We start from the raw sequence: 14932 nt of genomic DNA on the forward strand, positions 1-14932 counted from the left end.
ATTTGGTGCATAAATTTTTAACTTGTTTTTTATGTATTATTTATTTTTATTATTAAAAATTTGTTAAATATATTTTTTATAATTTCTTTTATTGATTTAATGACACCCGACATTATATTTGACCACTCTAAATCATAATTATGTCAATCATGATAATATACATCACAATCACGTTTATAAATTGCTGCATCTAGTCACGGATTATACTTTTTTTTCATAAATTCGTAGCAAGGCGGCGTATTTTTATCTTTTGGGATAATTTTTTTTATGTTATTAGTCTATTACAAATTGCAAGTTGTCTATAATGCATTCTAATTTTTAAGTAAACCATGATAGAATTTTATGATTACATGTAAATGTAAAATCTATTGCACTCTCCAATAATTTACATAAAATTATTTTAGGACCGAAATGTAATTATTTTCAAAAAGTCGCAATACATCCTTCTCAGAGAGGTAATTGTAAATTTGTAGGTCATATAATGAAAGCTCTAAAACCTAAAAAAGAAGAAAAGCGCTGAGTAAAGGAAGAAGGAGAGTCTGAAAATTTGGCATTGAGTCAAGGGCTGAAGGCAAAAGGCACGTATATAAATAAGCATTAAAAAAAACCAAAAAAAAACAAAACAAAACAAAAACATAGGCATAGCACACCCTTAAAGGCAATGACTTAAAAGGGATGAAGAGTGTGTAAGTGAAAGGGGCTGGCTGCTCTCGCATTTGTTCCTTGTTATTACGGGATTCCAACGAAACCATATACCAAGATAGAGAGAGAGAGAGAGGGAAAGCCCTATTCTGCTTCCTACTCATACCTGCTTCTTGCTTCCTTGCTCGCTCTAATTGGAACAAAATTGGGGAAATTTGCGGCCAACCTAACATAAAACCCTAGCTTCCGAAGCTATTTAATGCCGCTGCAACGAACGGTATAGAACGGAACACAGATCGGAAAAGAGAACCCTAATTTCTGAGGATTGAGAGACAGACATGGCTGCGGAGTTAGGGCAACAGACGGTGGAGCTGTCGACCCTGGTTTCCCGAGCTGCCCAAGATTCATACAGCAACCTGAAAGAACTGGTTGAGAAATGCAGGTCCACCGAATTGTCCGATACAGACAAGAAGATCAGTATCCTCAAGTTCCTCAGCAAGACCCAGCAGCGCATGATCCGCCTCAATGTGCTCTCCAAGTGGTGCCAACAGGTTACCCCGCCAAAAATCAAATCTTGCTCTTTTTTCTTGCATAGCACTACTCTTCATTCAATCCATTGGTCTCTACGAATTCCAAAACTTTGTGTATTTGGGAGATACATAATTGATAATGAATAGAATTAAGGGGTGGTTTGGGCACTGGTTGAGCTGAAAACTAAAAGCTGTCATAAATCAGGGAAAGGAAGTTTTTTCTTTCTTTCTTTGTTGGATGGGATGTGCTTATAGGTTTTTTTTGCTTTGTAGGTTCCTTTGATAAAGCACTGCCAGCAGCTGGCTTCGACTGTTTCAAATCATGATATGTGTTTTACTCAAGCTGCGGATTCTTTGTTTTTTATGCACGAGGGGCTTCAGCAAGCCCGTGCTCCTGTTTATGATGTGCCCTCTGCCATTGACATTCTCTTAACGGGGAGTTACCAGCGGTTGCCTAAATGTATAGAGGATGTTGGTACTCAGTATACCTTGAATGAAGAACAGCAAAAGCCTGCTTTGAAGAAGCTGGACGCGCTTGTGCGGTCGAAATTGCTAGAAGTTTCTCTTCCGAAGGAAATTTCTGAGATAAAAGTTTCGGATGGTACGGCATTGATTAAGGTGGATGGAGAGTTTAAGGTTTTAGTGACTCTTGGTTACAGGGGACACTTGTCCATGTGGAGGATATTACATTTGGAGCTGCTTGTTGGTGAGAAGAATAAACCTATCAAACTGGAATTAATGCGGCGCCATGTTCTTGGGGATGATCTAGAGAGACGAATGGCGGCAGCAGAAAATCCATTTTCAATATTGTACTCGGTTCTTCACGATCTATGTGTTTCACTTGTTATGGATACTGTCATCAGGCAAGTGCAAGCTCTTCGACAAGGAAGATGGAAAGATGCAATTCGATTTGAGCTCATATCCGATGGTGGAATGGGTCATGCGGCAGGTTCCAGTTCCATGCAGAACCCTGACGGGGAATCTGATTCATCCGGTCCTCGAACTCCTGGTTTAAAAATCATATACTGGCTGGAGTTCGATAAAAATGCTGGCATGTCTGACTCAGGTGCATGCCCATTCATAAAAATTGAAGCTGGGCCAGATCTTCAGATAAAGTGCATACACAGCAATTTTGTCATAGATCCACTAACAGGCAAGGAGGCAGAGTTTTTCTTGGACCAGAGTTGTATTGATGTTGAGAGGTTGCTGTTAAGAGCTATTAGCTGCAACCGGTATACTCGTCTACTGGAAATTAAAAGAGAACTGGGAAAAAATAACCACGTCTGTCGAGCAGCAGATGATGTTGTACTCCAGTCTCACTTGGGTGGACCTGATGTTGAATGTAAACAGGTTAGTGTACATTTATTAGGGAACATTTGGAGTATCAATTTCATCAGGCAATTTTTTTTTGTTTCTTTTGGGTTTTGGCATTTGTGGTTTCATGCTTCTTGTTTGGTATCACCCCAATTTGGGGTTTTCCTTTGTTAACATTCTTGTAACTTTTGAGAACTATATCGATATCGTGAATTACAGATATTTGACTATTTTCGTATTTTGCCACCATAGGTACTTCTCATCATTCTTGCATGGACTATCTGTAGCTAGATTCTGATATCTTCTGTCTGTTATGTATGTATGTATGTATGTATGTGTGTGTGTGTGTGTGGAATTTCCGCTGCTTGGTAAATACTTTGCTGCTGAACACTTTTGACATGTAGTTGATCTTCCAGTAAACACAGTTGACCTTTAAATTTTGCAAGCTATGATACAATTTGTGGCTGAATTTGTGATACCCTTTTACAAATCTTGTAATATTATATCCTACCACTTTCCCATTCAACCATTCATTAAATTTTAAAAGATGAAGCTGCTTTTCTCTGTAGAAGGATGATAAAGGCTTCAGCAAGGAATCTGAAGGGTATGAGGTGTTGCGTGTGCGTGCCTATGCCTCATGTTTTTTTACTCTTGGAGTTAATATCAGGTACCTTACTTTTTTAAGATGCTTTTTCCTAATATCTTAGGCATTTGAGTTTTGTTTCTCAAATTTATGTCCCTGTTATATTATTCAGAAATGGCCGTTTCCTTCTTCAATCATCGCAAAACATAGTTGCTTATTCAGCATTGTTAGAATGTGAAGAAGCTTTGAATCAGGGATCTATGACTGCAGCTGATGTATTTGTAAGCTTGAGAAGCAAAAGTTTATTGCACTTGTTTGCATCGTTTAAGCTGTTAGAGACTCAGCCAGATTCTTCTGGAAAAGATACTTTATTTGGTGTCCTTAATCAGGTGCTGCGGGTCAAAAGAATTGATATAGGACAGCTGCAGGCACTTAAAGATGAAATGAATTTAAGTCTGGTTGACTGGGGAAAATTACACTCTCTTTTGCCCAATGCTGCTTGTCCAAGTCAAGAATCTGTACGTGAGTTTCTTTCTGATATTCGACTTGAGAGTTCCATACAGAATGCAAAAGGTCATCCTTCAGGTTTTTCATCACTTGTTGATGAAGTGTTTGGACTCGAGAAAGGTTCTTCTGCATCTCCATTCTCTGTTCAAAATCATGGATCCCTACCTTCACATTATGGTTCTGTCCCAATGAATCTCCATAGTCTAAAAGCTGGGACCCCATCTCCAAAGTGGGAAGGAGGCATGCAAATATCTCAGGTTAACAATGTAACAAAACCTTCAGGTGTTACAAACCACTATAGTGATTCCATGTTCTCATCAGGCAGTGTGAAGGGCCCAGTTCAATCCAATTCTGTTGGATCAATTTCCACAGGACAAGGAAGGAGCGCAGCTGGGAAAAGGTTATTTGTTTCAAAGTCTGAACAGGATCTGGCTTCTCTTAAATCTCCGCATTCAGTTGACATTGTGTCCTCAACTGCTATGGATGAAGATCAACTTAGAGTACTGAGTGATTCCTCTAATGATGGTTTAGGTGGAAGTCGGTCATCTCGACTATTATCTCCTCCTCTTCCAACTAGTTCTCGCATATCTGTACCTAATTCCAAACCTAATGGACCTCAAGCTGAATCACTCAAGGCTGCTGGAGCCAATTCATGTGCTTCAACTCCCGTATGTAAGATACTTTCTTTCTTCTCTTCAACTTTATCATATAATGTATTTGCATGCTGTTATATATATTACCTAAAAACACACATCACTGCCGAAATGACTATTTGCAGCCCAGGTAATGGAATCCACAGGCAATGAAGATGTTATACCCAAACACGATAAAAGATCTCGGAAGAGAACAGCTTCAGATATGTTGAATTTGATTCCATCTCTTCAGGGTCTTGAAAACAACTCAGCAATTTGCAAGAGGAGAAAGATTTTGGATTCATCTGGCTCTCAACTGCCTTTGCCACAAGGGGTTGTACCTACTGAAATGATATCTAGGGCTGAAGGATACAGCTATGGAAATTTGATTGCAGAAGCAAATAAAGGGAATGCCCCATCTAGCATTTATATAGCAGCCCTGCTTCATGTGGTCCGGCACTGTTCACTTTGCATTAAGCATGCTAGGCTGACGAGCCAAATGGATTCATTAGATATCTCATACGTCGAAGAAGTGGGTTTAAGAAGTGCATCCTCTAACATTTGGTTCCGACTTCCATTTGCCAGAGGTGATTCATGGCAACATATATGCTTGCGACTTGGCAGACCTGGTTGCATGCATTGGGATGTTAAAATAAATGATCAGCACTTCAGGGATTTATGGGAGCTTCAGAAAGGGAGCTGTGCTACACCATGGGGCTCAGGTGTTCGAATCGCCAATACGGCTGACATTGATTCACACATACATTATGATCCAGATGGTGTTGTTTTGAGCTATCAGTCAGTTGAGGTAGATAGTATAAAGAAACTAGTGGCTGATATACAAAGGCTTGCTAATGCAAGAACTTTTGCCCTTGGCATGCGGCAATTGCTTGGGGTAAGAGCTGATGAGAAGTCAGAAGAGACAAGTTCTGATGCCAAAGTATCGGGTACAAAGTTTGCTTCAGACACTGCGGAGAAAGTTACAGAACATATGAGAAAAGCATTCAAGATTGAGGCAGTTGGACTGATGAGCTTGTGGTTTAGCTTTGGTTCAGCTGTCCTTGCTCGTTTTGTTGTTGAGTGGGAATCTGGTAAAGAGGGTTGCACAATGCATGTATCTCCAGACCAACTTTGGCCCCATACTAAGGTAGGTTTGTTTTTCGTGAACTGATTTTTGTTTGTTTCTTTCCTTTGACTACAGCTGGTCGATTTCTTACATACTCTGATTATTTATGCTACTTATTGAGTGACATTATTGTGGGGCATCTTTCTTGTGCTTTGTTGGCTGATTTTTGCAGTATGAACTAGAAAATACTTGAAATTAATTTATTTATAAGTTTCCTTTCCTTTAACTTGCAATGCTTAAATGGCATCTGTTTTCTGCTATTTTAGTGGTGATAAAAAACCAGTTACTTACATGAAGTAACTGGTTTCAGAAACATGTGAAAATGATTTTTTTTTGTAGATACAACAATATCATTTTATCAGAATGTTCTTTTTATGCTTTTACTTTGTACAGTTTCTGGAAGATTTCATAAATGGAGCTGAAGTTTCATCGCTTTTGGATTGCATTCGGCTGACCGCGGGTCCCTTGCATGCTCTGGCTGCTGCAACCAGGCCAGCTCGAGCTGGTCCTGTTCCGGGGGTTGCAGCTGCTCTATCTTCCATTCCTAAACAAACTGGTTATATACAACCACAAGGACTTCTTGGTAGCTCAACTTCAAACGTTGGCCAGCCTACCTCTGGTCCTGGGGGAAACACTGCCATGTCTGCTCCTGGTGGTCTTACCAATCAAACCCTATCCATGTTAGCTGCAGCTGGGCGAGGTGGGCCGGGCATTGTTCCAAGTTCACTTTTACCTATCGACGTCTCTGTTGTGCTCCGCGGTCCGTATTGGATACGAATCATGTACAGGAAACAGTTTGCTGTTGACATGCGTTGCTTTGCCGGTGATCAGGTGTGGTTGCAGCCTGCAACACCGCCTAAAGAGGGTCGTCTTTCTGGAGGGTCATTACCATGCCCCCAGTTTCGCCCTTTCATCATGGAACATGTTGCCCAGGAGCTGAATGGATTAGATCCTAATTTCACTGCGCAACAGGCAGGCGGACTGGCAAATTCAAATAATCCAAATCCTAGTTCAAGTTCCCAGTTAATGGGTGCAAATGGAAGTAGAATAAACTTGCCAGCTTCTGCTGCAATGTCTAGGACAGGAAATCCAGCAGCTGGTTTAAATCGTGTGGGAAATGCATTGGCAGGGCCTTCAAATTTAGCTTTGATGAACTCTGCTGTCTCTTTACGTAGGCCACCTGGAGCAATTGTCCCTGCCCACGTTAGAGGCGAGCTGAACACAGCCATTATTGGCCTTGGTGATGATGGAGGATATGGGGGTGGCTGGGTTCCTCTTGTTGCACTTAAGAAGGTTCTCAGAGGTATTCTTAAGTATCTTGGAGTACTATGGTTATTTGCCCAGTTGCCAGATCTTTTGAAAGAGATTCTAGGATCCATTTTGAAGGAAAATGAAGGTGCACTTCTGAACTTGGACCCAGAGCAGCCTGCATTGCGTTTTTTTGTGGGGTAAGTAATTTTTGCCTTACCATATTATCTCACTCATTTATGTGCTACATTTTCTGCTGTAGTTTTACTCACATGTGTATCGCTCAAAACTTTATTACAAGAATCATGTTTACTGTGTCTAAATGGGGTTTGTGGTCATAGTCCTACTAACATATATTCATACAGTACACCTATTAATTTCTTATGTTCAACGACTGGGATAATTTGCAATTGGAACTAGAGGAACCAAAATCATTTGGTGAATATATGACAAATTGTGCTTAAATTCCAAAAAGAAAAATTTATATATTTTGGTTTCATTCTTGCTATTCATATTGGGTTCACTAAATGGCATCTGTGTTCATTCATATGCAGGGGCTATGTGTTTGCTGTCAGTGTCCACAGAGTTCAGCTGCTTCTTCAGGTGTTAAGTGTGAAACGCTTTCATCACCAACAGCAGCAACAGCAGCAAAACTCAAATCCTGCACAAGAAGAGTTAAGTCAAACAGAAATAAGTGAAATATGTGACTACTTCAGTCGTCGGGTTGCATCAGAGCCCTATGATGCTTCTCGTGTTGCATCATTCATAACTATGCTCACCTTACCTGTCTCAGTTCTTAGAGAATTCTTGAAATTAATAGCTTGGAAAAAGGGATTATCCCAGGCACAAATTGGGGACATGGTTTCAGCTCAAAAACCACGAATTGAATTATGTCTTGAAAATCACGCAGGGTTGACCACAGATGACAACTCTGAGAGCTCATCTGCTTTCAGAAGCAACATCCATTATGACCGGAATCATAATTCTGTTGATTTTGCACTGACTGTTGTTCTTGATTCTGCTCACATCCCTCATGTCAATGCTGCCGGCGGTGCTGCTTGGTTACCGTACTGTGTTTCAGTAAGGTTGAGATATTCTTTCGGCGAAAGTCCCAGTGTATCCTTTCTTGGTATGGAAGGTAGCCATGGAGGTAGGGCCTGTTGGTTGCGTGTCGACGATTGGGATAAGTGTAAACAGAGGGTGGCACGAACTGTGGAGGTCAGTGGGAGCTCACCAGCCGATGCAAGTCAAGGTAGGCTAAAATTGGTTGCAGACAGTGTGCAAAGGAATCTGCACATGTGCCTTCAAGGGCTAAAAGATGGTAGTGGGGTTCCAGCCAACTTTGGAGCAACATGATTGTTTTGCTGCTAGCAGCAGTGTTTATACATATAGTTTCGGGGTAGTGTTGTCAATACTGCATGGGTTAAGTTATAGGTTGTGCAGTTTCCTTTGGAAATGAGGTTTTGCTGTAATGGAGAAAAAGGGCACAGGTGATAATAACAGCCGATTTTTTATGGAAGAATGACGTTTTCCGGGCGCCAATACTAGATAACTAACAGAGGTTCATAATATCAGTATTTGAAGTTTTCTTCAGAACATTTAAGATTGGAATTAGGTTGTACAATATCTTTTGGTGATAGTGTAGTCATGGTATAAGCTTTTGGGTGGTGGATTTTCTTTCTTGTACAGATGACAATATCAAATGAATAGATTAGTAAACCAAACTTAGTTTTCTTACTTTTTTTTTCATCACCTCATGTGACGCTTTTGGTCTTTTAGAATTTGAATGATAATTTTGTGCGAAGAAAATAGGTGGGCTTCTTTGCATCCCATTTTTTACCATGGTGAGTGATAATATTAGAAGCAAACGGGGGGCAAGATTATTGGTTTCTTAAATAAATCAACCCACCAAACTCTACATCTACTTGCTAATATTATCCTTTTTAAAGTTCTTTTCCATCATGCGAGGTGAAAAATGAAGAACGAAGACTTGGTCTCAATAAGATAAGAATGGTGTTCCCAAAACGCACAATTGATGCCATGGTGAAAATTTGGTGCATTACTTAATCATAATATGTTGATACACACTACTCGGTTCACACACTATCCTTAGAACTAGACACCTCCATGCCTTGCTTCTTCTCCTCCTGTTCACTCAGAGCAACAGGCTTTTCCTCTGATGGACCCTCTCCTGGGGACTCAGGATCCTTCTTAATCTCTGACTCAAACTCCTTTGCTGCCTACAAAGATTAACAAAAAACAGAATAAATAAACAATCTTGTATGCAATGAAGAAAAATGTTTAACAGTTAACAAATGATAACATGGGGCAATCTCAAACAATGCATAATCAGTATGAGTTTATCCATAGCCATATGAAGATGTCAACTACTATGGGATCAGTTCTTTGAAGGCCCTTGTATAATGTTTGATAGATTTAGGGTTAAGTGTTTTGTATGCTCTCAATTGAGTTGTATCAACATATTGCGGAACAAGTCAAATCATTCAATTGAGTAAATCATCACATTTAACATTTGTTTAGTTTAGATCAGGACACATCAATATGAAAACCCAAAACCCTAACTTCAAGGCATATTAATAAGCTCACATCAGAAAGGAACACAGATCCCGTGAGAAACGACCAAAGATACGAACTTTATCAGAATCCAACTTCCAAAAAGGTACAATTGAATTAAACTCTATTGAATCGATGAACAAGAGAGAGACAGAGAGGAAAGAGGATGAACCTGTTGGAAGCTCTTAACAGTTTTGCCGATGCTGCGACCAACCTCGGGGAGCTTCTTGGGGCCGAAGACCAGGGCGGCGACACCGGCAATAACAACGAGCTCGGGGACGCCGAGGCCAAAGAGGGCGTTGCAGGTGAGACCCTTCTTCTTTCTGATGGTGGTTGGAGCAGTGAGAGATAAAGAAGCTCTCATGAAGAGTGCAACGTTGGCGGAACAGAAGGACGAAGTGGAAGCGGAGAAAGGAGGAGCAACATTAATGGAGGGTGTGGACCTTAAGGGGATTGCGGCCCTCATACTCATACTCGTCATCTCCATCTTCTTCTTCTTGTTTTGGTTGGTGGCTCTGTCTCTGTCTCTGGTTTCTGCTAAGATATTTTCTTTTTTCTTTTATTATTATTTTTATTTTTATGAGAAATGGGAATGGGCGTAGGAGTAACCTAACACGACTCTGTCTCTCAAAATTAAAATGAAGACAGCATCATTTGACCAGCGGGTCCTTTCCTAGATAACACAACTAACAATAAGAAAATCATTTGTTCCTCACGTGTATAGTATATCTACCTAACTTTAACCATGTTGAGCTAATATTCAATTTTTTTTTTGGTGACTAAGCTAATATTCAATTTGATCATTGTATTTAGTATTTACTTGCAAATTTTAATTTAGTTTTTTAAATTTCAATTATTTTTATTTAATTTTTAAATTTTACAAACATAATTTACATTAGCAAAATTTATAGTTATTGACCCATTCATACAATTAGATTACTAGTTTAACTGATGAGTCATTGATCTATCCAATTGATTCAGTCATAATTAAATAAAAATATAAAATTATAAAAATAAAATAAAATAAAATAAAAAATTAAATGCATTTTCAAAAAATATATTAATAATAATTAAATATCAATTTTTAGATATAATTTATAGTAAAAAATAAATAATAAATTAGTCATTAATATAAAATATTTTAATTTATCAATATCAATATATTAATATGTTTGTATATTACTATATTATATGTTTTACTAGTTTAGTATTCATGTCAATTTATATTTAAAAAAATTTAAAAAAATAAAAATTTATTCCTAATTTATTATATATTTAATTTTTATCACATATATTATTAAGAAGTAAGATGGCACAGCGACAAAGAAAAAAGATTGCATGTTTGCCAACCTGGTTCGATTTGGTTCTAATAACATTGTCAAAAGTCAAAACTCCTAACTTATCTTGTCTAGTTTTTTAGTTAAATCAGATTATGTGGTTATTGAAATAATAGTTTTCAATATCTTAATTGCACCAATATAAATTTAAAAAATTTATTAGTGTAATTGAAATTTTAGATACTATTTTAGTGCATGAAAGACCAGTTTTGGAGCTTCCAATTTTATTTAGTGGAAATGCATTTAAAAAAAAAAGACTTTTTCAGATCATACGAAAGGGGCATATTTTTTAGGTAACGGGCTTGCGTTTTGGGATCATAGCGTTTGTTTTTACAGATAGAACGGAACAAACCAACTTGGTAATTTGGGTTGGTCGAGTGGTCAGCTCACTCATTCGCTTAAGCAAGTGTTGGAGGTTTGAATTCCGCCTTATCCGCTTAAGCAAGTGTTGGGGGTTTGAATTCCGCCTTGTGCATGCAGCAATCCATTGGGCATTGAGCTCCGATTCGCGACGGATTAGTCCTTGACCTATCGGGTTGGAGGATACCGTAGACAAGAGACAATATGTTCAGTGTCCATATCTCTACTTCCAAACACTTTTTAAAGATGTGCTGTTCATGTCTCTGTGTCCTGTCTTCGAAAACAAACGCTACCAATACTGTCAAGAGTCATGACGAGTAAAAACTTAATGTCCATGAACACAAAAAATAACAAAACCTTAATTGTTACTTTTGCATTTTTAGTAATTAATTTTAGAAAAATACTAAGAGTCATCAGAATTTATTATAATTTATTTTTTTTGTTATTATGTAACCATCAACTCAATTCCTTTAATCTAATAATCTAACAACATATTTTATCCATATTTTTAAATAATATTTAACTAATAATAAAAAAATAATAAATTCTGATGTTTTTTAACATTCCTCTTAATTTTATTGTAAGTCATTATCCAATCTTGTAGTTATCTCTATTTGCACCCAATCTAAGAGTAAAACAAACTGTAGCCACTTCGAGTCATTGTTCTTCCTTGCTAAATATTCTGATCTTGTTATCTTAATTTGTTGAGCTTCACATCATAGCTCATTCTTCTAATCCTCAGGTACTTCTTTGTATCAGTATTACTTCTGCCTCAAGTAGAGGGAATATTATGCATGGTTGCATTGATGCAGTCACAGAAACTAACAAGAACTACAGACATATGAAGTAACAGATATACAATTCTGCATTTCTGAAGTGAAGAAGCTAACTCTACAAGCGTGCATTTGTACTCCAAACTGAAAGCATCATATGCCCAATCATCCTAAGAAACGTCAAATTCATTTACAAAGTAAAATGGTGTCAAGAATCGAACTTTGCTTATAGATAGTGAAAATAATATTTATTAATGATTTCGCGGTTAAGGGGATTGTTTAACATCGCTATTTTTATTGGTGCTTTCCATTAGAAACAGGAGCAGATGAAGCCGTATTGCTACGGATTCGCTTCTGAAGATGTTCCAAGCTAGCCACCCTTGGCAAGGAAGATGTTCGGTCCATCTTGTTCCCACCAGGCGATGCGGTAGCGTTATGCTGCACATTTTCGTCTGAAGATACGTCTGCCAACCAATTGTTGACTCCATGATCATGGCTCGACATAGGATTGTTTGAAGTGCGTTGAAAGAAGTGACGATTCGTGTCTTCTTGAACAGGAACTGCTGCATCAGTTGATGTCTCAGAAGGGCTTCCATCAAATGATGACATTCTGATTGATGATAAATCAGCCATGGCTGGAAACATTGGATTCAACCCAGTAATTCTTTTGACAGTTTCTTCAGCCATCTTTACCTGAAAAAGAGAGCGTGTAAGCAGAGATGATAAACGCCATTGTAGATGGCAAAAAGGACAAGGCCCTGATTGGGCTCAATCCTCAGCTTGTCAGAAAAACCAGGCCAAGTGAACAAATTTGAATGAGCATTAGACTTCATAATTTCAATTGATGCTCATGGAAGGCATTACCTTTGCTCTTAAGGTTTCAACATCGGCTTTCAATACTCTGTTGTCAACAGCAGCATCATTGTATTTGTGGCTAATATCTGTTAGACGCTTTAACAATGATGAATTTTCACCTCTTAATTGAGAAACCTAAGAGAGAATATTAGGTCAGAAAATATGAATACTAATTTGCAATGGCTAATACAGAGAGCATAAGCCAGATCTACAAGAAACCTACATACCTGTGTCTCAAGCTCGGTTAAATGAGCCTGCTTTCTTCGTCTTGAGCGTCTTGCAGACTCTCTGTTAGAAAGCATCCTGAAAGACAACATTATTAGTTGTTGAATAACAAGCAGTGTCCTTGAATTTCACAAAATTAATGTCTTACAATAAAGGAAACTAAATAAAGAATATATGAATTCTACAGCTATGTTTACCTCCTTACTCGTTTTGCATCAGTAGGGTCCATGTTGTCAGTCATATTAATCTCTTCCTCAGCTTCCTCATCATCTGACTGGTCTTTAGATGATCCACTTGTGGTTGATCTGATTGCAACAGCAGGATTATTTTGCACACCAGATAAGGAAGGAATCCCAACTGGTACTTTGGCATCTTTATTTTGTACTTTAGATGAATCATTTCCAGAAGGGCCAGATCCTACAAAGAAAATACAAGGAGATATATAACTTTTTATTTCAGTAGATGCAGATGTTACATGTATACAGAGAGACAACACTCAATCTCTAAGCATTCTAGCAAAAACAAAACTGTAAACCTTGATCTGTTCATTCACCATACTCATAGTTTCCTTTACAAATGTAATCTACTACCTTAGGTTGATGCTCTAATTCATGCATAAACTATCATAAACAAATCCAAATGGATGTGCTAATTCAAACCTTTTAAAGTAGCATGAGATGCAACTTGAGAAAGATTAGTTGCCTGTGATGTACATTCAGAAAATGAGGCAGGAACTTGAGATTTTACCAAAGATCCCTATTACCACGAGCAGAAGAAAACATTAGATACTGGTTGTATTCGTCACAAAGGGAAAAAATGAAATGCAAATGAGGAATGGCTGCAACTCTAAAGACTAGGATTGACATACATAAATCTAAAATAGAATCTCATGTAGGTACAGACTCATCCATCCATGCATTTATGCATAACCTTAATTTTTAAAATATCATCATCTAATTACTATGCTTTCTGTATACCTAATAGTCAAAAGAACATTATCTCATTTTGTCCAAATGAAAATTAAAAGGCTAACTTGATCTAAAACTTTTTCTTCTTTTAACTTTTGGAGATGCAAGTGCTACTACCAGCTGCATCAGTGCATCTAAAGATGCCTCTTTCTTCCATGAAGAGCCAACTTGTTTGCCCATTTTAAGTAAAACTTTTTGGTTTCATAAATAGTTTATTGTCTACATAAGAATCACCTTTTGCTTTTTCTACTAAAATTCCTTCCATTAAAAAAAAAAGTGGATCCTTTATGATTTATGCCGAAAGAAAAACCATTATCCATTGTTATCAAACTCTCAAGTCAAAATGTAAACTCCTAACAAATTCTCATGAAATTTTACCTACACTCGTATAGATGAACTCTTGAATTTGATTATCCATTTATGCAGTAAAAAACACCACTAATAAATTTAAAAAAAAAATTCAAGTTGTGTTCCTGAAAAGTTGGAGTTTTTATCAAGAGAAAGATAAGAGAGAGAAGAGAAATTAAAGGAGAATGTTACCCTGGTCAAAGCAACGGCGGCGCAAGCGAGCTTGAGCTTGGTCTTAAGGATAGCTTGGTAATCCTCTGAATCAACGGCGACAGAAGAAGAAGAAGAAGAAGCAGTGGCATTGGGCAAAACGGCAACGGTGGTGCCGTTTTGAAGAGGCTTGGTTTCCATGTTTTGGGAGAGGTCCTGTTTGATCTCAACCACAGAAGACGACGAAGAACACGGCGACGCCACTGTTGCTGATACTGCCGAAGAAGCTTCTTGCAGAAACCGTTGGAACGCCCACTCTGAAGCGCTGCGATTCATCGTTGACTTCACCGTCAACTCATCCATCTTCTTCGCCGCCGGCAGAATAAATGGCTCCGATATTTCATCAACTGAGAACACCCTTTCCATCTTATTCTTAACTCTCTCTCTCTCTCTCTCTAATATTTATATGCTTAATATTCAAATTTATCATGGGGTAACTAATAAAAGGCAGAATTAATGGATAAGGATAAAAGGCAGAATTTAATTTATTAATGTAAATTAATTTTATATTTGTATCTAATCTAATTATAATACGTTATCAAAAAAAATGCATTTTATATATATTATGTAAATGATCATTTAATAAAAATGCAATTAGATTATTGTATATAATATACATCAAAATTAAATTTTAAAAAATAATTAAATAAAAAATATTTTGAGATTTTTATTAGGGTGCCCTAGCTAGGCAGCATGCTAA

General features: G+C 37.8%; 3 protein-coding genes across 4 annotated transcripts; 1 reads left to right on the top strand and 2 right to left on the bottom strand.

Moving 5' to 3' along the window:
- Positions 1-634: 634 nt before the first annotated feature.
- On the top strand, positions 635-8306 carry LOC110273322 (mediator of RNA polymerase II transcription subunit 14). 2 transcript variants are annotated; one of them, XM_021126231.2, is made up of 7 exons: positions 635-1193; positions 1446-2522; positions 3056-3153; positions 3242-4248; positions 4355-5355; positions 5728-6782; positions 7137-8306. In XM_021126231.2, exons 1-7 carry the CDS (start codon positions 981-983, stop codon positions 7936-7938), a joined length of 5253 nt encoding a protein of 1750 aa, XP_020981890.1. In that variant the 5' UTR covers positions 635-980; the 3' UTR covers positions 7939-8306. The 2 variants fall into 2 exon arrangements, with proteins under 2 accessions (XP_020981890.1, XP_020981891.1); XM_021126232.2 differs by having other exon boundaries at positions 3059-3153.
- A 308-nt stretch (positions 8307-8614) lies between these two features.
- On the bottom strand, positions 8615-9798 carry LOC107492037 (sec-independent protein translocase protein TATA, chloroplastic). The gene is made up of 2 exons (XM_016113004.3): positions 9329-9798; positions 8615-8822 (listed from the first exon to the last, which is right to left on the bottom strand). The coding sequence occupies exons 1-2, from the start codon at positions 9641-9643 to the stop codon at positions 8679-8681; spliced, it is 459 nt and encodes a 152-aa protein (XP_015968490.1). The 5' UTR covers positions 9644-9798; the 3' UTR covers positions 8615-8678.
- A 1897-nt stretch (positions 9799-11695) lies between these two features.
- On the bottom strand, positions 11696-14618 carry LOC107492036 (light-inducible protein CPRF2). The gene is made up of 6 exons (XM_016113003.3): positions 14215-14618; positions 13366-13462; positions 12904-13123; positions 12709-12784; positions 12491-12616; positions 11696-12319 (listed from the first exon to the last, which is right to left on the bottom strand). The coding sequence occupies exons 1-6, from the start codon at positions 14596-14598 to the stop codon at positions 11921-11923; spliced, it is 1302 nt and encodes a 433-aa protein (XP_015968489.1). The 5' UTR covers positions 14599-14618; the 3' UTR covers positions 11696-11920.
- Positions 14619-14932: the final 314 nt, after the last annotated feature.

The sequence above is a fragment of the Arachis duranensis genome, chromosome 6, assembly GCF_000817695.3.
Source record: "Arachis duranensis cultivar V14167 chromosome 6, aradu.V14167.gnm2.J7QH, whole genome shotgun sequence".
Lineage (NCBI taxonomy): Eukaryota > Viridiplantae > Streptophyta > Magnoliopsida > Fabales > Fabaceae > Arachis > Arachis duranensis.

Bases quoted from the DNA above. Each gene is read 5' to 3' on its own strand.
- LOC110273322 (XM_021126231.2), top strand. From the start codon at position 981: ATGGCTGCGGAGTTAGGGCAACAGACGGTGGAGCTGTCGACCCTGGTT. The intron at 2,523-3,055 runs GTTAGTGTACAT...TTTTCTCTGTAG, and splicing joins CTGATGTTGAATGTAAACAG to AAGGATGATAAAGGCTTCAG. The intron at 3,154-3,241 runs GTACCTTACTTT...TATATTATTCAG, and splicing joins ACTCTTGGAGTTAATATCAG to AAATGGCCGTTTCCTTCTTC.
- LOC107492037 (XM_016113004.3), bottom strand. From the start codon at position 9,643: ATGGAGATGACGAGTATGAGTATGAGGGCCGCAATCCCCTTAAGGTCC. The intron at 8,823-9,328 runs GTTCATCCTCTT...TAATCTTTGTAG, and splicing joins CTGTTAAGAGCTTCCAACAG to GCAGCAAAGGAGTTTGAGTC.
- LOC107492036 (XM_016113003.3), bottom strand. From the start codon at position 14,598: ATGGAAAGGGTGTTCTCAGTTGATGAAATATCGGAGCCATTTATTCTG. The intron at 13,124-13,365 runs GTTTGAATTAGC...TTTTCTTTGTAG, and splicing joins ATCTCATGCTACTTTAAAAG to GATCTGGCCCTTCTGGAAAT. The intron at 12,785-12,903 runs GTAAACATAGCT...GTTGTCTTTCAG, and splicing joins GATGCAAAACGAGTAAGGAG to GATGCTTTCTAACAGAGAGT.